General features: G+C 38.0%; 1 protein-coding gene across 1 annotated transcript in view; it reads right to left on the bottom strand.

Annotated features, from left to right (window-relative positions):
• ptprn2 (protein tyrosine phosphatase receptor type N2) overlaps positions 1-27688 on the bottom strand; it is a 290172-nt gene that overhangs the window by 4504 nt on the left and 257980 nt on the right. Inside the window, exons 16-21 of the mRNA XM_057823858.1 lie at positions 26505-26582; positions 20002-20121; positions 16793-16959; positions 12696-12749; positions 10943-11007; positions 7698-7771 (exon numbers count right to left, since the gene is read on the bottom strand). Coding sequence (XP_057679841.1) covers positions 7698-7771; positions 10943-11007; positions 12696-12749; positions 16793-16959; positions 20002-20121; positions 26505-26582 — 558 coding nt within the window. The remainder of the gene's footprint in view (positions 1-7697; positions 7772-10942; positions 11008-12695; positions 12750-16792; positions 16960-20001; positions 20122-26504; positions 26583-27688) is intronic.

Raw genomic sequence — 27688 nt, forward strand, 5'->3', positions numbered from 1 at the left:
CATGATATTGGAGTAGAGAGATTAAAACAACGATGACATTTTGCTGCTCTCTGTCGCATTTTCCTCATTCTGAATCCTCCCCCTCAACGGGCTGAATTCTAAATGAGCTGAAATCATGACTCTGCCGACGTCATCACCCAGCTGGAGTCGCTAGAGCGTTATAATGACAGGCGGGGCTAAACAGCAGATTAAAACAGTCATTTCTCGTTATCTGCGCTTTGCCAAATTGTTGTATATAGTCGAATTGTCTCAAAATATGATTTTAATTCACATAATAATGCTATTTAGGATTTTTTTTAGGTGGAGTTACAGGCACTTGAAGGCAAATACATATATTGGCCTAAAACCGTTAATGTGAAACCAATTTCGATATTAGAGATGTCCCGATCGATCGGGATGTCGATCGATCGGGTCCGATCACGTCATTTTCAAAGTATCGGAATCGGCAAAAAAATATCGGACATGACTTTTTTAATACATACATACATATATATATATATATTTAATTAAATCGTTTTCTAATTGTATTTAATGTTACAGACAAAATGTCTTACACTCATCCAGAGTCTTTAGTTTTGGCTTAAACTAGGGCTATCAAATTTATCGTGTTATCGGCGGTAATAACTTTTAAATATTTAACGCAATTGATGCATGCGCTGTACTACCCACTCACGCATTGTCGCGTTCAATCTATAATAGCACCGTTTTACGAATACATAGAGTTGGGCAATGTTAAATGAGTAGAGAGAATTTTGGCAGCCTTTGAAGCTTTTTTTTAATTGGCTAAAGCCTTACAATCCCTGTCTCAACAATTAGAAATATCGTGGGAAGCAATGTGGGGAAGAAAGGTAGTAATTGATCTTTTTCTTAACACCCTATTTTATTTCCCAACGCAGAGAAGATATATCAATTGGTACCACTACGCACAGTCATGGTTGCACTTCCCATCATGCATTTGGGCAGAAGTTAAATGGCTACAGTATCATTTACTGAAAGCTCAACAAATACACTAGATGGCAATATTTAGTCACAATATACAAGGTCACATTAATCCTTTAAGAATTACAAGTCTTTCTATCCGTGGATCCCTCTCACAGAAAGAATGTTAATAATGTAAATGCCATCTTGAGGATTTATTGTCATAATAAACAAATACAGTACTTATGTACTGTATGTTGAATGTATATATTCGTCCGAGTTTTATTCATTTTTTTCTTAATGCATTGCCAAAATGTACAGTATATGATCAGGAAAAATTATCGGGAATGATTGGAATTGAATCGGGAGCAAAAAAAAAAGCAATCGGATCGGGAAATATCGGGATCGGCAGATACTCAAACTAAAACGATCGGGATCGGATCGGGAGCAAAAAAACATGATCGGAACAACCCTAGTCGATATTATCCAATATCATTTCAAAATGATTTTATCAGCCGATATTAATGGCAACCCGATAATATCGAACAACTCTAATAAAAAAAGGTTTCTTTACCTCTCAAGTTTTCCTAATTTTTAATGCATCGAATATCGAGTTTAATGCTTTTTAAGGCCTGAATTTGACAAAATCCATTGAATGACTTTTAATGCTTTTTAATTACCTGCATAAACCCTGAATGATAACTTTTGAATAGATGTCCGCTGTCGTAACCCGTGCCCCTGAATACTTGCTGTGAATGCTCATATTAAATAAAGCGCCATTGCCGGCACTAGACGTCCCAAATTGGACGTCTAATGCCGGCAATGGCAGCCGATGACTTCAGCATTCTTACATATCACTGTTGCTTTGATGGACTCGCTTCACTATTGTTTTTCTATCGCAGCTTTTTTCCCCTCCAGAGCAAAGCAACAGCGTGATTGATGTTTGCCCCCACAGAACTGCTGCTGTTTTTGCACTCGTCTCCCCTGGCTCAGGGGCCCAAAAAAAAAAAAGGAAGAGCGTAGGTGTGCGGAGGCCTTTAGATGTGTCAACAAACAGCGAGGCTTGAAGGGAGACGCGATCGATACGGACGAGCCGCCGGTGGCCGATCGGCTCTTTCTATTTTCTGCGCCGTGTGATGTCAGAAATATGTATCCATCCGTCTCCGTGAGGCTTTTACGGCTTCGGTCGGGAGGGGCCGGCAGTTTGCGCCTCACATCTGTCGCGTAACGTACTTTTAAATTGGTTGCCATCTGACAAAATCTTGAGGGATTGTCAGCCTTAGAAGTACCCTTGAAATGGACACTTGAAACAGAAATGGCAGACTTTCTGTGTCGTTTAAAACATGGGTTCTCAAGACTTTTTTATGCGTCTAATCAGGATCGACTAGTCTACCGAATGTCGTGTCGCTGAGGTAAATTGGCGTTGGGGGTTGAATTTTCTTCGAAGGACAAACGGACACAGCTCAAATGATTGTGAAATTGATGTTTTGGAGCAAAATGGTGACTTCCTTTGTGTTTTCAGGCATGGGTTCTTGAGGTTTTTTTGAGGATCTACTTACGATGAACAGCCCCACCAAATATTATGTACCTGAACAAAAATGGCTTTGAGGGCTGATTTTTTTCTTTTTGCAGGAAACAAATGTTTTCAAGCAGAATATAAGATTTTCTGTAAATTTTGGGTTGTGGTGGTAACAGTATTTGACAGTGGGTTCATATGACTGTCATAAAACCGTCATAATTGTGACATGACACTGTCATGTGCATTAATGGATGCTTATGTCACTAAATCCATTTATGACCAATCTTTTACATCCATTCAAGAGTAGCACAATTTGCCAGATGCCACTTAATGACATCTGTCATAGGCATTCATTAATGCTCATGACCGTGCCATGTCATAATTATGACGGTCTTATGACAGTCTTATGCATCAACTGTCAAACAAAGTGTTACCATTGTGGCTTCTTGAGGCCTTTCTGTGCATCTAGATATGATGAAAAGCTTCACCAAATTTCATGTATCTAAACAAAATCGGCTTTGGGGGATGATTGTTTTCCTGTTTAAAGGACATGGATGTTTTTCAGGCAGAATAGAAGATTTCCTGTGTATTTTGGGTTGTAGCTTCTTGAGGGTTTTTTGTGCATTCAGCTGCGATGAACAGATTCACCAAAATTTCATGTACCTTGGCAAAATTGGCTTTGGGGGGGTGATTATTGTTTATGTTTTTCTTTTGTGGAGGAGTAAATTGATCTCTTTCAAGCAGAATGGAAGATTCTCTGTGTATTTTGGGTTGTGGCATAGACTTCAGTATCAGTTGACGGGGCTCGGGGCTGATCCGTAGGGGGCCTATTTTTAAAAAAATTAAAATTCAAATATTTTCAGAACCAAAGCAGCTAGCAACCTAAAACCAAAACAGGCACCTCCCTTAGGCACATATGAATCTCAATGAGCAGCGACATAAAAAAATTCGAATTTGCTCCCCAATAAAATCCAGATGAATCATTTCTTTATACAAGTACGTATAATGGCTATAAAATTCTCAACTTTTACGCTAGATGCATAAAAATCACCAATGCGGAGATAATGACCTATATTTTCAGGATCAATAGCAATATTTCACATATAACATAGGTTTTTGCCCAAAATAGCAACTACAGCTAATAAATCACTGAATTTTCACATCAGAAACTTAATACTTTAGGAAAGCATGCAGAACCATCTTAATTTTACTCAACAAAATCAAAATTTGCATTTTTCTATATACAATCACAACTTATTTAGGTTGAATTCTGCTATTGTGTAGCGATACAAAATCCAACACGGTGGCCGTCACAAAACAAAGAGCTTTATAAGTTGAAAATTCTTGTAAATAAATGCTTAAATCGCGGAATGTCCATAGATGTGAACGTAAAACAGTCTAGATCAGGGGTCCCCAAACTTTTTCCTGTGAGGGCCACATAACCCTTCTCTTCTCTGATGAGGGGCCGGGGTCAGTTTGTAACAGAAAAAGTGTGACGATTGCAGGAGTGCCTAAATGTAAAAATGTATTGTTTTTCAGAAAGCCACAATCAAATAACCCTTTCTGGATTCTTCACGGAACCAAAGTCAATAAAATAAAAATGATATAATATAATATAGTATAATATAATATAATTAGGGCTGTCAAACGATTAAAATTTTTAAGCGAGTTAATCACAGCTTAAAAATTAATCGTAATTAATCGCAATTCAAACATCTCTAAAATATGCCTTATTTTTCTGTAAATTATTGTTGGAATGGAAAGATAAGACACAAGATGGATATATACATTCAACATACTGTACATAAGTACTGTATTTGTTTATTATAACAATAAATCAACAAGATGGCATTAACATTAATATTCTGTCAAAGCAATCCCTGGATAGAACGACTTGTAGTTCTTAAAAGATAGATTTTAGTACAAATTATAGAAATTTTATGTTAAAACCCCTCTTAATGTTTTAATAAAATTGGTAAAATTTTCAATCAAAAAAATTAACTAGTAGCTCACCATTGTTGATGTCAAGAATTACACAATGCTCATGGTGCATAAAATCAGTCGCACCCAAGCGCCAGCAGAGGGAGACAAAAAACACAAGTAACAAGTGGACATGACACTGCTGTCATTTTAATCTGTTTGAGCGGGGCATATGCGTTAATTGCGTCAAATATGTTAACGTGATTAATGAAAAAAATTAATTACCGCCCGTTAACGCGATAACTTTGACAGCCCTTAATATAATATAATATAATATAATACAATACAATATAATCAGGGGTGCACATAATTTTTTTGCCCAGGTTCTCAGAGGAGGACCTGGAGATGTGACTTGGTCCTCATTGAGCTTGAGAGCCGACCCACCTGATGCGATAAATTTATGACAAGCTTTACTTAGAGCCAATTAACTTTGATTAATTATATTAACAGTTAATGCTTGATTAACATCAACTGGCACAACAAAATTGCCATTACTTTGAAGTGAAATGTAAAGAAATAAACATAAAAGCACCAATTCAAAATAAAGGGCATTATGCGGCTCCCACATTAACTCCAAGCCTTTTTAAAAGTGGGATGTCCTCCTCATAAGACCTCATTGAACGTGTATGTTTAGCTTTGTAAAATGCGAGCAAAAACACGTTTGTCAGTGCATGTCGCTGTTCATTACCTTTATTCCGCCCTATTCCGCCACATGTCCATAGGGCGAGTGGGGTCCTGTTTGACATCGATAGTTTGCTTAATTGCCACATGCTCTCTGTTTTTTTCGTGCTTTTCAAAGTTTGGATGGCTGAAATTCTTTGACCCTACATAAAATGCGTTGCTCTAATCGGCGACATTGGGATTCTCACGGCACATTTTGTACCGCATTTCCGTGCGAGCATCATTCACTTCTAGCCATGGTACCTCCTGTAGCCACTTTTCAGCAAAAGTCCTTTTTTTTGGTAGCTCCGGTGACGTCTCTGTCGTCTGTCTGTCTTTTGACGGGGGTGGGGGAACACGGAAGTAATTACTCAGTGTGGCCTGCCTCATCGACATTTTGAGAAGTTATTTTTTCGTGTCCGCCGCAAATAGTGGTCAGCCATCGGTACGCAAAAGCGTATGGAAGCCGTTGAGGGACAGCGCGTTTGTCTACGTCCAGTACGCATGTGCGGACCACTTATGTGCACCCCTGAATATAATATAATATAATATAATGTAATGTAATATAATAATACTGTATTAATTAAATAGATAATAACCAAATAACCATTGCTCAGTTCTTCACAGAAAAAAGCCAGGACATAAATAACTCTATTGAAGAAAAAAAAAAAAAAAATTTTTTTTTTTTTTTTTTTTAAACAAAATTTTTTTGTTGTTGTTGTTCAGGGGGCCGGACCAAATGTGGCTGCGGGCCGTATCCGGCCCGCGGGCCGTAGTTTGGGGACCCCTGATCTAGATTGTTGGTTAAAAGCAAAAAACTGGCAGTTGTTGTTCATTTGCGTAAATATTTCAAGCCAAAGTTACGGAATTGTGTAATCCAACATGGCGGCTGTCACGAAACAAAGCGCGAAGAGCAAAATTTGCATTTTTTTACATACAATCACAATTTATTTAGGTTGAATTCTGCTATTGTGTAGAGATACAAAATACAACATGGTGGCCGTCACAAAACAAAGAGCTTTTTAAGTTGAAAATTCTTGTAAATAAAGGCTTAAATCACGGAATGTCCATAGATGTGAACATAAAACAGTCTAGATTCTTGGTTAAAAGCATAAAACTGGCAGTTGTTGTTAAGTTTACGTAAATATTTCAAGCCGAAGTTACGGAATTGTGTAATCCAACATGGCGGCCGTCACGAAACAAAGAGCTTTTTCAGTTGAAAATTCTTGTAAATAAATTCTTATATCGCGGAATTTCTATAGATATGAATGTAAAAGAGTCTATATTCTTGGTATGAAGCAAAAAACGGGTAGTTATCGTTCATTTTACGTAAATATTTCAAGTTACACGAATTTTATCCATTGATTTGTTTTCACAATGTTTCAAAGTGCATGCATAGTGGTGCTATTTAATACAATAATTACTATGAATCCTCGACAAAATCAGTCTTGAGACACTCCTGCCTGCTTATATGCAGTAAAACCTTCGCCCTATTTCCACCTAAATCCGGCGTTACAACGCAGCGTGTGTTTGAGTTTATCACAGTGAAAGCCAACTCAACATTCTGCCTGGGTCGGCTCCCTATGGGAAGGCGTGGCACATTGTCTTTGGGAGTTGTATTGTCAACTGATGGTGGAGTCTATGGTTGTGGCTTCTTGAGTCTTTTTTGTGCATCAAAATATGATGATAACCCCCCAAAAATTTTAAGTAGCTGAACTAAATTGGCTTTGGGTGCTGAATTCTATGGGAAGGAAATTGATGTTTTCAAGCACAATGGAAGGATTTCTGTGTAATTTGGGTATGGCTTCTTGAGGGGATTTTGTGTATCCAGTTATGATGAAAATATACGCAAAGTTTCATGTACCTAGACAAAACTGGCTATGGAGGCTGATTTTTTATTTTTTATTTTTTTGGAAGGAAATGGATGTTTTCAAGCAGAATAGAAGATTTTCTATGTATTTTGGGTTGTGGCTTCTTGAGACTTTTTTGTGCATCAAGATTTGATGGGAAAAAAACAACAAATTTTAAGTATCTGAACAAAATTGGCTTTGAGTGCTGAATTATTTTAGAAGGAAAGAGATGTTTTCAAGCACAATGGAAGAATTTCTGTATAATTTTGGGTATGACTTTTTTGAGGCTTTTTTGTCCATCTAGTTATGTTGAACAGCCCTGTGCATCTAGTTATGATGAACAGCCCCACAAAATTTCACATATCTGAACAAAAGTGGCTTTTGGGGCAGATTTTTTTTTAAACTAACCCTTAAAATGTCCAAAATGACCTTGAAATGTCCATGTTAATGTCATTTCAATTTGTATAAATCACTAAAACAAAAGTACTACTCACCCAAAAAACTGACATTCTGCTTACCAGCCTATATTCCATATTACCTATTTATACTTTCAAATTTGAAGCAGTAAATATTTGTAGTGTTCGTTAGAAAAACCTGTCACTGGCATCCAATCAAACAGCTCTGTTAAAACTTTCTTCATTAAGGAGGAGTTAGTAAACAATAGCGACATGTTTTCTTTTCATCTCCTCCTTCACTCGCTCCAACCACTCCAGCTCAAAGGCAAGGAGGGTGGTTGGGGGGTGGGGGTGGGGGGTGGTGGGGGTTCCTACCTTTGTGTGGACCATGCCGGCTCTCTGGTCTCTCAAGTGCTCCAGGGTCGCGGCAATATCAATCTCTTTCGCACCTGCAACACACACATAAGACAACATTGGAGGCGCTTCAAAGCGAGGCTGCTAATCCAGCTCCCATCTGTCAATCTCCTCTTTTGCTTCCCAATTGAAAATGATGACATTCATCCATGGAGAGCGTTGGAAGGCCGCCCACCACGCCATCAAATGTGCGACGGTGGCCACAACAAGGGAAGAAACTCAAGTGTGAACATACAGTACATTCTTTATCCTCTGCGTAGAACGACAAACTAGGAGGAGAATGTACATTTAAATGAAGCAAAAAGTGTGGAAAAAAAACGCTTTCATTTTTTTGTTTGATTTGATTATGTCTGTTATTACGTATATATGTTATATAATATACATTATATTATTATTACATCTATTGTTACTCATTATTTGCCATTGATGGTTATAGACGTCCAAATCATTTGAACTGGGAGGGCTACCAATTATAACACTTATGTTATAAAATGCTTTAGAATACAATTTTTACATTACAGGCAATCCTCGGGCTACTAAGGAATTCCGTTCCTACACTGGCGACGAAACCTGAATGTCCGCCTAAATTGGAATTATCCATTTAACTACCCCTAAATACCCCATAAATCTCAAAATAACAATCAAAAAAAATGTATTACACATCATTGTACTGTCCTCGCCAAGAAGTTGGAGCTAAGTCATAGCTTGACAACGAGCTAAACCTTAAACTTTCCCCTCTCTCTATCACTTGACTGTGCAACTTCTTTGTTGTCATAAATGCGCTCTTCCTCATGTGTATGCGCATACATACTAACTGCTCTTATAATCAAATACACGATTCGCCAAAGGGCAGAAGGATCATATCAATAAAGTAAAAAAACAAGATACTGTGAGGTACAATAAGGTACAATTTAAACGACTTAAAAAAACGACTGGATACAAAATGGCGGACAAGACACCAGCGTTGTTGAGTCGAAATCATGATTCGGGTACGTCGTTACCCGAGGACTACCTGTATGTTTAATGTAATGACTTTTCTCCTTAAAGGTTATCTACATAAATTTATTAAACAATTTAATAATTTTAACAAAACATTCTCAGAAAATGCAATCTTTTTTTAGCCATAAATTATGAAAAAGTTCTTTTGTCATAACAGAACTTGTCATTTTTCTGAACATTTTCAATTTTATTCACCTACCTAGAAAATTACAAATGTTTTCTCTTCAAATTACAACATTTAACTGTTGTGAAAATGCAATATTTTTTCATAATTATAACCATATTGACCGAGAATAACTTCCTTCTTCAAAAATTTTCTGACAATAACAGAATTTAAATCTTTCATAAAACACTTTTTCACATAATTTTGTAACCTTTTTATCTTTATAAAATTACATATAAATAAAATCCATCCATCCATCCATCCATCCATCCATCCATCCATCCATCCATCCATCCATCCATCCATCCATCCATCCATCCATCCATCCATCCATCCATCCATCCATCCATCCATCCATCCATCCATCCATCCATCCATCCATCCATCCATCCATCCATCCATCCATCCATCCAAAAATTTGTTCTGTAAACATGCCACGAATCTTTTTTTTAAAAATTTACTTCGTGATTGTCAGATTTTTCTCATTTCGCATAATTTTTCTGATAAAATTATGATCACATTTTTTTCCCCTGATGTAATGATAACAAGTGTGTGTTTGGCATCATGAGGCTGAACTGAAGTAAAATCAAATTCCCAAAACGGGGGCTTTAATGCAGCTGGAGTGCTCCAAACAAGACTTTCATGTGTTAACAAGGGCCCGCCGTTGGATTCCACAGGCGAGAGAAAAGCTTTGGAGGGTTAGATTATGTCCGTTTTCTTCATGGCGGGCAGCAGGCGGGGGGTCCGCGGCTCAGGAAACAAAAGGTTAAAAAGAGTGCGCCGAGTGGCTTTCATCGCCGCGGACAACGGGGACGTTTGTCACCCGGGAACAGGCGCCGGCCGCAACCTCTTCTAACGAGCGGCCATTTTGAATTGGGAAAAGGGCAAAGTTGAGAGGTCAAAGGGCAGAGGGCAGGCAAAGCTGCGGCGGGGGGCTCTTCTAATTGACCTTTGCTGTTCTGGTTGACCTCCACAATGGAAGCAAAAGCCATTTAGAATTGAAAACACTTTTATAAGCTCCGACAAAGGAACATTTTTCAAAACGTCATTTTAATTGATTTTTTTCATGAGACTAGTCAATTACTCTCATTTAAAGAGAGGTTGTGACCATCAATTTACAGTATGTATCTCTGCATTATACTGCCCCGTGGTGGCCACAGCAGAAAGTGCTCAACAATGAATGAATAATACACAAAAGGTTTACTTTTCACATTTTACATTACTCATTGGCTACCATAGACGTCCAATCCATTTGAGAGGGGAGGGTTGACAGCGGATGGACGTTATGACTACTTTTTAATCATTCTCATTAAAAAAAAAAAAAAAAAAATATATATATATATATATATATATATACACATACAGTATATATAAACTACTGTTTATATATGTATAAACAATGCCTGAATTTACATTTTACAAATAGACGTTATGCTTTCGAGAACATATAAGTAGATAAAAATAATTTTAAAAAATCATATGTCATAATAATAATTAAATGTAAATTCATGTTCATGTTTTTTTTTCTTTTGTCAAGTCAAAATGCTGGCTTTAATCTTCTAAATTTTCAAAAATGCTTATTACATTAGAAATGCTTTTCTACCGTCACGTATTCATGAAAACCGAACACTTTATGGTGGGTTTCGATTCCCTGTGAATATATTCGTTTCACTCCAAGACAATAACACAACTGCAGAAAGATAAAGAAAGAGAAATCTAATGAACACATGGTTTCTACGAAACATTACGGAGAGCAGTGATGCCACTGTAAATGCATTCCGTTTCATTTCCATGCATGCGCCATCTAAATTCAGGCGGCAATTGTGATGCTGCTCCATACGGCCTGACAGCAGCATAAATGACTACTAAATTACTAATGTTCATATGGCCTTTTTTCCTTCCCCTATTTCTCATTTGAGCGAGGGGCTTTTGTTCCCCCGACACCCCTCCGCGGCACACGTCAACCTTAACGCATCGCCGAGACCCTGTGTGGAAAACCAGAGCGTTGCCGGGGCAACGGGAGCGGAGAAAGCCGAGCGTTTACCTTTGGCCATCCTGTTGAGGACCATGTCGATCAAAATGTATGTCCCGCTCCTGCCGGCGCCGTCACTGCAGACGCACATATGCATATGGTCAAGGTGAATGATCAAATTTTACATTTATAGTTTTGCAAATTTATTTCTGGAAAAAAAATTATCATGGAAAAGTAGGATTTTTTGTATTTTGAAAAAGTCAGGTCATTCATATCCCAAGGCATTACTGTTCACGTTTTTCTTATTTCTTATTACAAATATTAATATGATATACATAAATATATAAAATATATAAATATATTATTTATTTATATTTCTCATTACATTATACTAGTATTATTAATAAATTTTTGTGAAAATGGAACATTTTTATACTGTAAGACTTTTTTTGGGTCAAATTTGTCAAGGACATTTTTTTTTGTTAACATTGTTATGACTTCATTTTCATAATTTCTATTTTATTTTTCCATAAAATAAGTCACTTTTTACAAGCATACAGTTTAATTGTTATGAAAACTATAACACTTTTTTGGGGGGTCAAATTTCTTATGGACATTTTTTGTTAACATTGTTATGACTTCATTTTCATGAATTTTATTAATTGTTTTTCATAAAAAAAGTCACTTTTTCACGCATACAGTTTGATTGTTATGAACATTATAAGACTTTCTGGTCAAATTTGTTATGGACATTTTTGTTAACATTGTTAAGACTTCATTTTCATCAATTTTAGTTTTTTTTTCATATAAAAGTCTCTTTTTCACGCATAAAGTTTAATTATTATGAAAATGATATATTTTTTTGTCAGTTTTTCTTGTATAAATAAGTTTTTTTTCCAATAAATATGTATTCTTATGAATTTTTGTTCATTCAAAATACTTTGCCAATTAAAAACCACATTTTTTTCCAAATCTTAAAATGTGTAATTTTCACGTTTTTTTCTGACTACTTAAATCCGTCCCAAATATTGGACTTGTCTCACTTAATTTTTTTTCTTCTCAATTGTGAAGTTCTCACAAAATTTTGCGAGGAATTAGAAAAACAAAACAAAACTGAACATCGGGTGATGCAATACATGTGATCGACTCGTGTGGTCTGGGGAAGCAAGTCGCGGGAGTGTGTGACTAGGGGACACGAGGGGGGTACTTCTGAGAACCCACCAGATGACAAAGGCTTTTAAAAGCGTGCACCTCAGGAGAAGGTTGAGAGACGAGGGGTGGTTTGAAGAACAGCTTTTTTTTTTTTTTTTTGGAGGGCCTTGCTTTTTTTCCCTCCTCTCTCTCACTCTCCATTACTCTAGAGATAGCATGTTGAAAAGCCTCCCTTTGTGCCCGCCGGCCATTCAGAGGCACTGCATGTTAATTGCAAACAAGGCGTGCACATCTCACCGATAAAGGGGGAGGTCGACGGAACGGGCGGGGGAGACGTGCACGGAGGCTTCATTAATCCGTTGACGCCGCACGCATGACTTCACAGCGAGCGTCTGTTAATTTTGAGGATTTTCCATGAAAAACGAGGTGAAAATGTTAGCATTTTTTCGGGAGGGGACAGCCAAAAACTCGCCAAGCCACGCCTCCTCACAAAGTTGCGAAAAGCAGTTTCGCTGATCAATGTGAAATTCGGTTTTTCATGACAGGATGCACCAATAGTTAATTAAAGAGGCTTTAATTAAGATTATTGTTGTAGCGTTACGTTGTTAAACCCGCGTGCCCCCAAGAGACAAGATCTTCATCATCATCATCATCGTCAGTTTGTAATACTTGCCTGCAGTGAACAATAATCGGGCAAGATCGACCCCGGTAGCACTTGTTAACCTTTCTGCAATAAGAGAAGAGAAAAGACAGAAAAAATATGTCATTGCGGTCGAGATCACAAAGATGAATTAGTTGGATTTGACGGTGATAGATGTCCAATCCGTTTGAACTAGGAGGGCTACTCTATCACCGTCAATGGCAGCAAATCTGTTAAAATTTTACAAGGGGAAAAAAATTTATTCTCAATAGCGTTGAGGTCAGTGGATGATAATTCACTGATGAAATGATCATGTGACAATGTCACATGATAAGGACGGACAATTTTGTGTTTTTTTGGGACCCCCCCACTGTTGCCATGGAAACAGTGAGAGTGCCTGTGCCTTTAAACATAAAAAGGCACATTATGAAAAAAAAGAATAAATGTCAATTCAGTGCACTTGTTTTTATTGCTAATAATGAAATGTCAGCCACAACATCTTGATTACTACTCGCTAATATTGTGGAAAAATGAATGCATTAAAGTAATATTTTGAAAAAGTCAAACTCATTTTGGTGAAACAGCTCATGATAAATAGGATTATAATGCTTTAACCACTATTAAGACTTATGTTAACACTAGCCACGTTTACATGCTGACTTTTATTCATACCGATTCAAATCATTCCGAATGGAAATTTCACATCAGCTGTTTACATGTCACTTCATCTATTCCGATCCAGCGTTTACATGTGTCTGCCTTTATTCCGAAGGGACGTTTGACAACTGCCGTCTGACATGCGCAGATTAATCAAAACAAAGCGTCACGTTGCAAAACATGGAGATCGATCGTCAGATCAGCTGCTGTTTTAACTTTTCGAGTGGAAACAAAACTTCAGAATGATACGCCGTTCATTTAAAAAGTTGTGTGGGTGCGCTGTGCGTGTGCTTGGAAGCCATGTTGCAAGTGACGTTACTTACGTCACCTAGTGACGTCACCACGTCAGTATGGAGCATGTGCAGAAAGAACGCAACCAGACACCATTCCGCTTCCCTGTTTACATGATATAATTTTACTTCTAATCGGTTTGGGAAAAGGAATATTTCACCCCTGTGAATCGGAATGAAATTCCATTCGGTTTGGGCCTGTTCATTCCGAATGAGGTGTTTATATGGAACACATTTATTCGGTTTGAACAAATATTCCGATTGTAATTGGAATATTTGGCTCCATGTAAACGTGGCAATTGTTATGAGATTTTTCTTTATATTTTTGCAAAGTGCCAAATTTCAAAAAGTTATAATTCACAGGTACAACTCAGTATTATGGCTACCTTAATTTATTCCTGAAGTTCATATATTATACAATACAATACAGATAGTCCCTGAGTTAAGAACAAGTTCCATCCTTACGCTGGCGACATAACCCCAATTTCTGCGCAAGTCAGAATGAACCCTCTAAGTACCTCAAAATAACGATGCAAAAAGTCCAAAAGTATTGTATTTTGTTTAATGATGGAGGATACACTGCCCTCTGTTGGCAGCGTTGTGTCTGGCATCACTGTTGCCTTGTATAACAGTGAAGCAGACTATGACATGAATAAAGGCCAGCTGCGCTCGGGTTTGGCCCACATAAGACTAAGTTGTTTCAGCTAATATATGTTTGTGTATGCATTTGTCATTAAGTTTAGAGCTACAGTTTGTGGAGTTATGCGTAAGCGATAAGCTATGATGATTGTAAATACGTTAGCATTCATAGAATTTAAGCTAAGGAAGTTTTGTTTGGCAAATTAGGCTAATTTAATCTACTAAATTTACATATTGTTATTACTAGTGTTATTACCCGATCACGTCATTTTCAAAGTAGCAGAATTGGCAAAAAAATATCGTACATGCCTTTTTTAAATATATATATATGTATATATATATATATATATATTTTTTTTTTAAATTAAATCGTTTTCTAATTGTATTTAACGTTACAGACATAATGTGTTACACTCTTCCAGAGTCTTTGGTTTAAGCTCAAGGTAGGGTTATCAAATTTATCGCGTTAACGGCGAGAATTAATATTTTTTACATTTATCACGTTACAATATTTAATGCAATTAACGCATGCGCTGCACGACCCATTCACGCATTGTCGCGTTCAAGCTATAATGGCGGCGTTTTAGCCATACAGTATATAGAGCTAAAAGGCAGCGTAAAATGAGTAGAGTGAATTTTGGCAGCCTTTGGAGCCTGTTTTTAAATGGCTAAAGCCTTACAATCCCTCTCCCAATGATTAGAATAATCGTGGGAAGCAATGTGTGGAAGAAAGGTAATAGTTGATCTTTTTCTTAACACCCTATGTTATTTCCCAACGCAGAGAAGATATATCAATTGGTACCACGAGGCACAATCATGGTTGCACTTCCCATCATGCATTTGGGCAGAAGTTAAATGGCTACAGTATCATTTACTGAAAGCTCAACAAATACACTAGATGGCAATATTTAGTCACAATATACAAAGTCATATTTATCCTTTAAGAATTACAATTCTTTCTAGCCGTGGATCCCTCTCACAGAAAGAATGTTAATAATGTAAATGCCATCTCGAGGATTTATTGTCATAATAAACAAATACAGTACTTATGTACTGTATGTTGAATGTATATATTCGTCTGAGTTTTATTCATCTTTTTCTTAATGCATTGCCAAAATGTATATGATCGGGAAAAATTATCGGGAATGATTGGAATTGAATCGGGAGCAAAAAAAAAGCAATCGGATCGGGAAATATCGGGATCGGCAGATACTCAAACTAAAACGATCGGGATCAAAAAAACATGATCGAAACAACCCTAGTTATTACATACATCACATTAGATGGACGTTTGAACACCAATTGTTTTGTGTCAAGTATTTTACTCTTAAACTGTGTGTTACAGCTTTACAAATTGTCAAAAGTGAAGAAAGTAAAGCGCTTCAAAAACCACAATTGCCTTGTTTTCTCTCTGTCAAGCTAAACAACTTTATATTTAGTAAGGACAGAACATATATTAATAAAGTAAAGTAAAAAATAAGATACTGTGAGGTACAATTAGGTACTATTTACACGACAAAACCCCCCCCAAATACGACCGGAAACAAAATGGTGAACTCTGGCGTCATAAAGTCGAAATCACGTAAGTCAGGAACTACGCAACCCAGGCACTATCTGTACATACAAAGGGAAACATTTAAAATTTTAATAATAATTCAACGACTGAATAAATACTAAAATTATCATTAATACTGTACGCATTTTTAACACTGATACATTAACTTATGCATGAACACATGGGACATCTATCGCCATTAATGTCAGTGAATTGCTTATCTTGCAAGCTATTGAAAATGAAAAAGTGATTCATACAGTATGTACATTTTCATTGTTTGTGCCTGAAGGGAAAACGTCAAACATGTTAAGTCTCGTCAAAGTGCCGCACAAAGATGGCCAAACTTCCCATGCAAAAAGCGAGAGGGTCGAGAGAGCGAGGAAGGGAGGGGAGAGAGAGAGAGAGAGTCAGGATGTGCCCAGGCCTGGCTGAGGAGACACAGTTTCCAATGATCACTTTTGTGACTATGCAACTGGGCTCATATTACTAGCTGCAACATCACAAAAATGACACTGGCAACCGCAAAATACGGGGACCGGGGACGCCAAAAAGCCGACAAAGCCCTCTCACTTTGCATTAACAAGCACGAGAGGGAAGGGTTGGGGGTTACATTTCCATCCACAAATCAGATGCATCTATTCTCATTTGTTGTCCCTCTGCGGTTTCCCTGAGGAGCTCCTAGAAGAAGCGGGCGAGGTTATACCGTCGCTAACAAACCCCCGCCCGCCTGACCCCTTCTCTCCCTCTTTTTAGTCAGACGGCTCTCGTTTAATTGGCTCTTTGAATGAGGTGTTTTCTTCCCAAGCCAAGCCAGGCAGTGCGGGGCTGTTAATTTGCTGCATCACATGTGCTGGAGGGAGGTGAGGGGAAGGAGGTGCTGGAGGGACGGGGACCAAGGGGGGAGGAGAGAAACCTTGTTAGATCCGCCGAACCGGGGGAAAAAAGGAGGGAAAGGGGCGCGAAAACTCATATTTAGATGTTAACCGTACCTGCGGAAGTCCAAGAGGGTGCGCGCACAGTTGGGAACGCCGCGGTCCATCCAGGACAGGAAGTGGAATTGGGTGACGGTGCGCGTCTCGTTGGTGTGCAGGTTCTTCAGGTAGAAGCTCCGAACGAGGAAGTCTTCGCACCAGATATGCTCGGACACGAGGTTCACCTAGAGGTGCACATGTTCAACTTTAGTTGTGGTTTGCTAATATCTGCTAAGACAAGCCTGGTGTGATGTTTAAATGAAATGATACGCTGTGATATAGTACGTGTTGGATGAAATATCTAGCATATGCTTATGTACTGTGTACTTTGAGCTCTCAGTAGTTTGTTATGTTATGTTATTTGAATTTTTTTTTTTTTTACATTAGGGCGGTCTTGGTGCAGTTGGTAGCTGGAGTTGTCCTGGGACCATAGGGTTAGAGGTTCGATTCCCGGCTACGACAGCCCACTGTTGAAGTGCCCTTGGGCAAGGCACTCAACCCCAATTTGCCCCCAATGGGTTGGCAGCACCTTGCATGGTAGCAGCACTATTGGTGTGTGAATGTGTGCGTGGAAGGGTAAATGTGTGCTAATGTGAAGCGCTTTGGGCATGGTAACCATGTAGATAAATGGGCTACACAGGTACTTTCTCTTTATCATTAAAGTGATTGGACGAATGAAAACTAACGTAATTTTCCTGACTATAAGCCGCCACTTTTTTCCTTCATTTTGAATCCTGCGGCTTATAGTCCAGTGCGCCTTATTTGTTGATTTATTTGGGTTAATAGGTAACACTTTATTCGACAGCGGCGTCATAAGACCGTCATGCTTATGACAGATGTCATTAAGTGTCATCCAGCAAATTATGTCACTTCCTCCAATTATGTCCATTTTGAATCTTTTACATCCATTTAAAAGTGATATAATTTGCCAGATAACACTAAATGACATCTGTTTTAAGCATCCATTAATGCCCATGACGGTGTCATGTCATAATTATGATTGTCTAATGATAGTCTTACGGCACCACTGTCAAATAAAGTGTTACCAAATACCATAACCAGCAATTAATGAAACAACTGGAACATTAACTGAAGAAATAATTAGCACAGAACATAAATTTTGATAGTTATTTACATCTGTAGCGCTGCAATGCATGCTAGGCGGCATGTTAGACAACAACAGTGTTGACAGCAGGTGGCAGCTGGAGGTTGATTGTCTCCCCCAATAGAGCAGTGATGACCTAATGAAGCTTCTTGAAGCAATGAAGCTTTGCAGCCTTTTGGTTCAAAGCTTCAAGGTAGTTCATTTGAGTCGTATGATGCCGCTGTCAAAGTGATACCGGGTAATATCTATTGGTGTAAATATCCCATAATACAGCTGCGGCTTATAGTCCAGTGCGGCTTATCTACGAACAAATGCTGTATTTATGTCAAATTTGGTGGGTGGCGGCGTATAGTCATTGGCGGCTTACAGTCAGGTGCGCCTTATAGTGGGAAAATTATGGTAGTCTTCTGGATAATTGTGACTTTTTAACAGAGCACAATCGTTTTTTTTTAGTAAATCGCATTGTCCCCTTTCAAATAAATTAAAGTTAAACTTAAGCTTTGGGGAAGAGGTATATCAAAACATAATTGAATATGCCACCTAACGATAAGTAGCATAACAAAGTAGTCACGACTACATACGCCAAAGGAACACCCTGTGTAGAAGGGATATAACAGCCAACCGACAGAAAAGGAAGAGAGAGGGCAGGAAAGGCAAGGGTATGATAGGGCAGGGAGAGTTCACAAGTAGTGTTAGCCTGAACTGCCAGTCCTCCCAGTTGAAATGGATTGTACATTTCTCACCTTTAATGGCAGCCAATACGTTAAAAGTGAAGTTGATATTTCCAAATTGTGGGGCGCCATATATATAGATAAATAAGATTGATTAGAGCCAATCACAACCTGCGGTTTGCAGGGGTTGCACGCCAGGGGGTGCGTGGCAGTAATTGTGATCGATTTGAATAGAGAGTCACTAATTGTAGCGCACGCTTTAAAAGGGATCGATTATAGTCGATATTCATAAACGGTTGGATACGTGCCACCAGTGGTGCAGTGATGTTTCAAGTGATGAATTAGAATAGATCTGTGATTATCAAAATGTGTTCTGAGTACCAATGGTCATATGTAGACTCCCTCTAGTGGTATGAGTGAAGACATTTTTCAATTAAATCTAATTTTTAAAAAAAGTATATGAACATCTTGAGTAATTTTAATGTGCATTTCAGTGGATTTAGGAGTTTTTTGGTCACTTTTGAGTAGGGGTCTGACAAAATATGGAAATGGTGATATATCGTGATACTTTGTATCCCAAAAGGTTATCGATATGCTCCTGCCAAGAATCGAGATATCGTTTTAAAAAGGTGTCAATGTCGAAAAAATAAAATAAAAAGGAACCAACAAGTTGCTACCAAAATCTTCCACCATAATAGTGTCTCAGTTAACTCTAAGGGTGCATTGACAGTGCTCGACGCCTAATCCATTTAGACTGGGAACGTTCGTTCATTCGAAACCAGAGCATTCAGTCATTCTGTCCGATTTTCAGGGCATTTACAGGTCACTTGCGGTTCATTTTAGGGCATTTACAGGTCATTTCCTGTTGAGTTTGAGTCACTGCCTTTTCATTTGGGTGATTCCCAGGTCACTTCCTGTTCTAGAACTCAAAATAAAAAGGAAGTGACCCATAAAATACCCAAAAATTAACAGGAAGCAACTGAACATTAACAGGTAAATGACCTTAAATGGCCCAAAATTACCTCATTTCCTGGCATTGGCTGCCATTGACGGCCATAGACGTTCAAATGGATTGGACGTCTACTAGTGATAAACTCATTCCAATTCACAGCAGAAGCTTGTTTTTCTGTTTATTAGTTGTTTGTAGAATATCCTAGAATGATTTCCTGACCAATGTATCGATAATCGCTTTATCGCGATATCGTCACATCATCGTTATCGTGAGCTTTGTATCGCAAATCTTATCGTATCGTGAGGTACCAAGAGGTTCCCACTCCTACTTTTGAGAGTGTCAGTTATCTCGCTGCTGCACATCAATAATACTGCTTGCACACTCACCCTGCCCTGTCATACTACAGTCTTTCCTGTCCTCCCTCTTCTGCCTTAAACTTGATGGCTCATACACAATTTTAAACTCAATTTTTAAAAATTATTTTCTAGTGCTGGCGTACCTCGTAGAAATGGTAGACATCCGATCCCTCATCCGGCCAGTAGTGGTGACACTGCTTGACGCCGTTCTCCGAAACAGGGGTGAGCATGACGACGACCACGCAGCCGCTCTCCCACACCATCTGCACGCCACAGGAAAAGCAATCGGTCAGGGCTGTCGCGCAGCGGAATATTTCGCCGGCGTATGAGGGTGTAATGGATTTCTTAATCCCGGTCCGAGAGGCATGGATTAATCGTCATTGACGCGGGGAAATGTGATGTGCGCTCGGGAGAAACACGCAAGCCCACAGCAGACGTTAAAGCAAATTGGAAGGAGAACTTGGGTTTTACAAGCGTTCAGTAAGTTTATCAAATATGTACAGAACGAGCCAAATCATAAATTAACAATTCATGCTTTATAGCTAAAGTAAACCCTTTAGAGGTTCTCTAAAGATCCACCGTCAGCAATATTCCACATTCAGATTTTGTCCATTTTAATTGTATAAAACTACTCCTGAAATGCTGTGTAGAATGCAATGGAATGCAAAAATGTAATACAGGATGGAAATCAATTGTGAGATTCTTTTTTTAGTAGGATGGCTTGAGAGAAAAATTTGTAAAATGTCTCTATTCATTTGAATGTGGAATTAAAAGAACATTTGTGGAAACTCAATAACACTAACCAAAATGTGAAGTTCAGGGACATTAAGAAAAGAGAATGTTATACATTAACAAAAATGAATGCTTTTCAGCCTTCACATATCACATTTTTTCATCATTATTTCAAACTAGTTTACAATTGAAAGAGAAACACGCATTTGTGGGTAGAGTTGTAAAACACGTTGAGGATAAAAGTTTCATATTGAAGTGGTTTTCAATGGGATGCGTCACTATACGTAGCGTTACAAAGTAGTCACAGCCTCATTCCCTTATTTTTCGACATGTCACCAGCTAATTGTTGCGTGGAAAGTCCTTGAAGTGCTTAACAGTGTTGTTAATAACGGCGTTAGAGTATAACAGCGTTACTAACGGCATAATTACTTTTCCTATCTTTGCAAAGCCGTTACCGTTAATGAGGACGTGAAGGCGTGCTTTACTACAATTTGGTTAAATGACGAGAGATGTCTGAGAGACACGAAGAGAGCAGAGAGGGGAGGAGGAGAAGGGGGTTGTGACGCCGTTGCAAAGGCGATGCTAGGTGGACCGAAGCGTTAGCATAGCATCCGTGTTCTCGATAGCATGAGCATTTAGCGTGGCGAGCGTCATCTTAAATGCTCGGGAAACTTCTTTTACACAGTTTGTGGTGTTCAGGTGGGTACAATTAAATTGAAAATAATGGACTTTTCCTGTTGAGTATCCATGTATCCATTATCACCACTAAGTGGGCGTTGTCTTTGTAGATGCTATAATATAATAATAATAGTGCTGCAACGATGAACAGATTAACTCGAGTAATTCGTTTAGAAAAAAATTTCGAATCCAATTTTGCTGCTTCGAGGATTCGTTTAATTATACAATAGTGGTGTTGTAAGGGTTTTTTTATTTATTGATTTGGGTGGAAGCACTGCCCTCTAGTGGCAACAGTGAATATGACATAATTCATTTCACGTGGCTGAATCCAGCTGCTCCCTGTTAAGACCAAAATAAGCTACGTTTTTGTTTGAGCTAACTTTTCTTTTTTAATAAATTCGTAATTTAGTTTATATTTTTATTTAGTATTTTATTTTTTTATGTTAACAAACTAGTTCGATTAATCGACTACTACAAGAAAAATTCGTAATTTAGTTTAGATTTTTATTTAGTATTTTATTTTTTTATGTTAACAAACTAGTTCGATTAATCGACTACTACTAGTTTTTTATTACCACAAATAGTCACTTGTCTCTAAACTTTTCTTGAATGACAAATCCATAAACCGTGTGTGTTTTTTTTTTTTTTTTTTTTTAAATCAAAACAACTGGAGCAAAGATAGAAGGAAGGAAGAGATTCAGAGCCTCACCTGCATATTTAAAAATATATCGATTTATATATCAGGGGTGTGATGGTACACACAAGTCACGGTTCAGTACAACAGTAAAAAGGCTTTTTTTCTCTCATAGCATTTGAAAGTTAAAGTTTGTATACCATTACACTCTTATATAAGTGAAATTTTAAAAAATGTAAAAAGGTTGACCTATGTTTTTTTTGGGAATGAAAAAGACTTCAATTCAACCAGTTACTATAAACATATTTCATGTGAAAGACGTTAGCCTAAAGATTGGATCATGTAACAACGTGTAGAACATAACGTTAGTTATTTTGCTGAGTAACTAATTAATTTTACGTTGAGGTAACTGAGTTACTAACTCAATTACTTTTTGGGAGAAGCAATTTGTAACTGTAATTACTTTTTTAAAGTAAGATTGACAACACTGGTGCTCAAGTGGTGTTTCTGACTCTGCTAAAAATGGGTGTTGTTCGACAAAATTGCTAAATGGCGTTGCCATTGAACTAGTTTTCAATGGGGTACCAATTTAGATTAAGGAACACAATTTTGTCAGATTCAAATACAGCAAACTACACTCTTACTTGCTACAAACCGAACCATGGTGCAGGTCTAATCATTTAAGTCTATTTTGTCTTGTTCACTGCCAGAAGAGAGCAAGAACTACTGTTCACTCCGTCAATCTGAGTCTAATTTTCCACATTTTCCCCCCCCGTACGTAATTGGAAAACACGCAGCGACGCTTTGGTGACTGCGCTCCTCTTTTCGGTTCGATAATAGACAGATGCGTCTAGTCACCTGGCACGAACGCCGACAAACACAAAACAATTATCAGCGTTTCATTGGAGGCACTCAACACGCATTTGAATACAGAAAGAAGGGGGAAAAGCTTCCCACACAATTAGGATGCACTTTGCAGTTAAAAGCTTGCGAGGTATTGTGTTGTTAATTAACTGCGAGCCTATTGTCGAGCATGAAAACTATTTTAGAGCAAGTCCGAACTTGTGAAAACTTCGACGATGGCGAAAGGGGGCCAGCTGCTCTGCACTCCCGTCACGCGATTGCGGGTGCGATGGACTCGCTAATGACTACAGTGGGCGTCTTATTAACACACAGGGACGCAATTTGGCCAGCATGCATCATTTAGTGCGCACCTCCATGCAGGCAGCGGGCTGTGTTTAACAAAGGCTCGTAGCGCGTGGTGATTAATGGAAAGGAGTGGGAATAAGGCAGTAGCCTTATTGGATGTGCGAAATCATCGGTAAATACAGTAGTACCATGATTATGAATTTAATTCATTCCATGATAACCACACTAAACAGGAGTGCACAGTTTTGTACTACAAGAAAACAAGTGTAATTTGGTAAAACAGTTGCTTTCAAAGCAACTAACTTGTATTCACCAAATCTTCCAAATGAAAGTTATAAGAAATGTTTGGTTCTTCTGCTTTTCGAGAAGTAGATCTTTCTTTTTTCCCCACTAAAATGCAGCGCCATTTCTCCCAGTAACCTCTCATATTTAAAACGCTGCTATCTACTGGCAGTAGTGCAGCAGAAAGATAGTTTTCAAGCTTGAACCTTACAGTGGAACAACTTCAGTACCTCCTGCACTCCTAAATAGAGTTGTCTGATAATGAATTTTAAACGGATAACCGATACCCCGATTTTGTCCAATTCCAAAAATTCGATACCGATATCAAACTGATACAGATATATACGGTCTTAGACACAAAAAAATTATGGCTACAGGTAGCCCCCGGGTTACGACGGATTCGACTCACACGATTTTGACTTTAGGATGTCGGAGTTTCGTCCGCCATTGTCTCCAGTCGTTTTCCTTTTTTAAGCTGAATAAATAGTTAAGTACGTCTTATTTTTAACTTTATTAACTTGACGTGTTCAGTCCTTACTAAACTTGAATTTGTTCAGCTTGACGGAGAGCAAACAAGGCAATTGTGGTTTTTGAAGCTTTCATTCCTTCACTTTTGACAATTTGTAAAGCTGTAGCTCATATATGTACACTTATGTTCAAAAGGACACACATTTTAACAATAAAACACCTAACCCCCCCAAAAAATGGTGTTCAAACTTCCATCTTGTCCGGTCAAAATGTAAATTTAGTAGATTAAATTAGCCTAATTTGGTTAGCAAAAGTCCGCTAGTTTAAATGCTACGAATGCTAACGTACCTACAAGATCCATAGCAAATCGCTCACACATAACTCCACAAACTGTAGCTCTAAATTTAATTACAAATGCATACACAAACATATATTATCTTGAAAAACTTACAGCCTAATGTGGGCCAAACCAGAGTGTAGCTGCCTTATATGCATATCAGACAAGTCTCGTATTCTTTCATAGAAGCCAAGGCGACAAGGATTTACAATAATATATACCCTACTAATGTATACTTGTCTCATTTTAAGGATGTTGACAACAAATGCTCATTTTGTAAGACTGAATCTGAAAATGTGACTCATTTGTTTTATGGTTGCCCCATTAGTGGAAAGCTTTGGACTGATCTTCAAAAATACATTTTTATGTCAAACCAAACAAAAGATTAATTAAATGGAAAAACAGTTATTACTTATTTGAATCCAAACGTTAAAAGATATATATTTACAAAATTAAATCTTCATATATTGATAGGGAAATATCATATTCATAAATCTAAGTTTCAAAATGTAAATCCGAACTTTAAATTATTCTTTGTTGAAATTTAATTATATTTCACATCCCTTAATATGATACAAAACAATAAATGCAAGTCTGTTTTAGAACATTAAAAAAAATTTTTTTTTTAATTCTTATTTTTAATCTTACTATGTAATAGCAAAATTGTTCATAAGGTTATATACTGTTGTTATTTGTTATTTTATATGTTCTATTGTTCAATTAAAAAAAAAAAAATTAAAAGAAAAAGAAGCCAAGGCGATAGTCCAGCTACACCCAACACTGCTACCAGAGGGCAGTGTATCCTCCATCATTAAGCAAATAAAATACTTTTGGACTTTTTGGATAGTTATTTTTTAAAGGGTTAATTCTGACTTATGCGGAAATTCGTGTTACGTCACCAATGTAGGAACGGAACTCGTTCATAACCTGGGGATTACCTGTAATTGTATTGTGATGCCCCACTGGTTGTTTTAAATAATGATAAATGTAACAACTTCAAGGTTTTCCATATAAACATTCTGTGAAAAATAAGAACAACTTCAACTGAAGTTATGGGAAAAGTGCTGAAATTGCACATCTATCGTTCATTTTAATTTTTGCACTACGAAAGCAAATGGTCTGCTCCCATAAAAAATCTCAAGCATCTAGTTCGCAGACAAATAATGGTCAATAAGCATAACTGCTGTGTGAAGCTGTGACCGGCCCTTGTACAAAGGCAGAAGGCTTCTACATTCACTTTTGAGGGGAACATGCATATTGGCCCAAAACCGATGTCGATATTATCCAATATCATTTTAAAATGCTTTTATTAACAACTCTACCTCTAACCATTGCAAACGTAAGTAAAATCAATCTTGTGAACGAAATAACGGTTTTCACAACTTTTCACTTGATTTACACTAAACTCAACCATCATTTTTTTTTTCACCTTTTTCACAATTTCCTCAATTTCAGGGGCATATAAGTCAACTACACATGGACCTCGCCCATATTTGTCCATGATTTCAAGCTTGAATCATTGACCAACATCCAGTTGTTCCCAGCATTCACATTCTTAGGACCCGCGCTGATTACATTACGAAGGAATGAGACTAAAGCTGTATTCCAATTCCCAAATGTACTTTGCATTTTTGTACTTTTGCTTATCTTTTAAATAAAAAAAAACCCCAACAAAAACAAAAACTGAAACTAATGAGATATGACTCTTATTGAACAAATTCCACCACACAGCATAAAAGAAACAGGAAAAACAGTAAGCATCTTCCTGGCTGGTTGGGTAGGTTGGCCCAGCCCCCAGATGCGCACGGGCTGGGGAGACCTAACAGTTGTTAACGTCAGTGCAACATGAAATTTAATGCCACGCAGGGATATTGTTTACAACGTTAATCTGAGAGCCTGCATGGTTCCTTAGTACATGTTACTGTTCCGGTTGGCAAAGAGTTTCAACGTTAAGTCTCCAGTCTACAAACTGAGACTCATTATACTTTTCTTCTGGTAGGGAAAAAAAAAAGAACTTTATTATAATTTGTGGGAAGCATTTGTTTATCTTAAGTGGAAATTGGGCCACCAGACCCCCACTGTTTGAGGAAATGTCAATTTGCGAAGAGTGTTAAGCATTGTTTAAATCGTTGGGCTTGTTAAAAATATAGTTGAGTCAATATTTTTAGCAGGAATAATACACGAGAGGCAAACTGGGGCTTGCTGATCTCCCGCTGAGAGCTCCCATCACAAAACAGAGAACGTGTAACCCAGATGTTTTTTCTTCCTCCCCACTGTGTGCGTCTCCACTGTGATTATTCCAAAACCTCACGGCTGAAGAAACAAATCAGTTTGAGTGATGGCAAGCGGCGGCAGACGAGCCTTACCTGCCAGAAGTCGGCCACGGTGGAGGGAAGCGGGCCCTGCGAGGCGATGTAAGTGGGGTTGCGGGGGTCGTGGTCCATCTGGGAGCGAGAGAACAGAGTGTGACGCCGTGTTTGGATGGATGCGAACACATCGTCTTAAATCCTCCATCTGGACGGAGACTATCGCTTCTTCCCTCTTACATTCACTGAGGCGTTCAGAGTCTTCCTCCTGCCCGCCAATGGGATTTGTTTCAAAACGTCACCTGCTTTGTAGACCAAGCGCAAAACTAATTGTTGTGTGGAAATCTCAAAGTCCTTGAAGTGCTCGCATTGCGTCGCAGAATAAAGTCGCTAAAAGTGGGCGTATTTTTTGCTTAAAGTGGCTAAAGGCAGTCCTAATTAGTCAAAACGTTGCTAAAGTGTGTAGTGGTGTGTGAATGATTCAATAAGAATGCACTCGATATCAAATCAAAACTGTACCAAAATTCATTGCTAAGGCTGCAACAACTAATCGAATAAATCGATTAATAAATTAGTTGCCAACAAATTTGACAGCTATGGCAGCTATGAGCAGTCCCGCTTGGGTCCTTGTTTGTGTGTAATGTAAGTCTGCGCTCGCGCCAGTAATTAAAACACAAGCGAGAGAGAGTTCACTGTTACACTCAGGTTTAGTTGCTGAATATATATTTACGCGAAAAGTTAGATTGTCTTGAGTAGTGTGTGTTGTTAGATCCAATGTGCCTCTGTCAGACGTGAGTAAATGAAGCCAATTGTATTATTTGTATTCTTTGTTGATGACACGTTACTACTTAGCATGGAGCGCTAAGCTAGTTAGCGATTATGCTAATCAGTGTCTTAAGTGTCCGCTTGTATTGCGTTTTGGAGAAGCATATCAGCACTTGAGTTATTGCTAGACTGTAAACTTGTCTCATCCCTTTTTATAAAGAAACCACACGCATAAACCCATTCATATTAGAGTTTATCATCTCCTTTCAACACAAACTCCCATTCAAACTGTAGATTGTCGTACAAGAGAGTGTGCTTTGAAATTGGGTTTGAACTGTGTTTATGAACAGCTGTTTGATCAAGAAAACTGATTCATTACAGTCCGTTTATTCAATTTTGTTGGGTAGTTTGTTTGAAGAAAATAAGTCATTGCCACAATTTATATGAGCATTTTGCCCACCAGAGAAAAATGAGCAGGA

The sequence above is a fragment of the Corythoichthys intestinalis genome, chromosome 20 (assembly GCF_030265065.1).
Source record: "Corythoichthys intestinalis isolate RoL2023-P3 chromosome 20, ASM3026506v1, whole genome shotgun sequence".
Lineage (NCBI taxonomy): Eukaryota > Metazoa > Chordata > Actinopteri > Syngnathiformes > Syngnathidae > Corythoichthys > Corythoichthys intestinalis.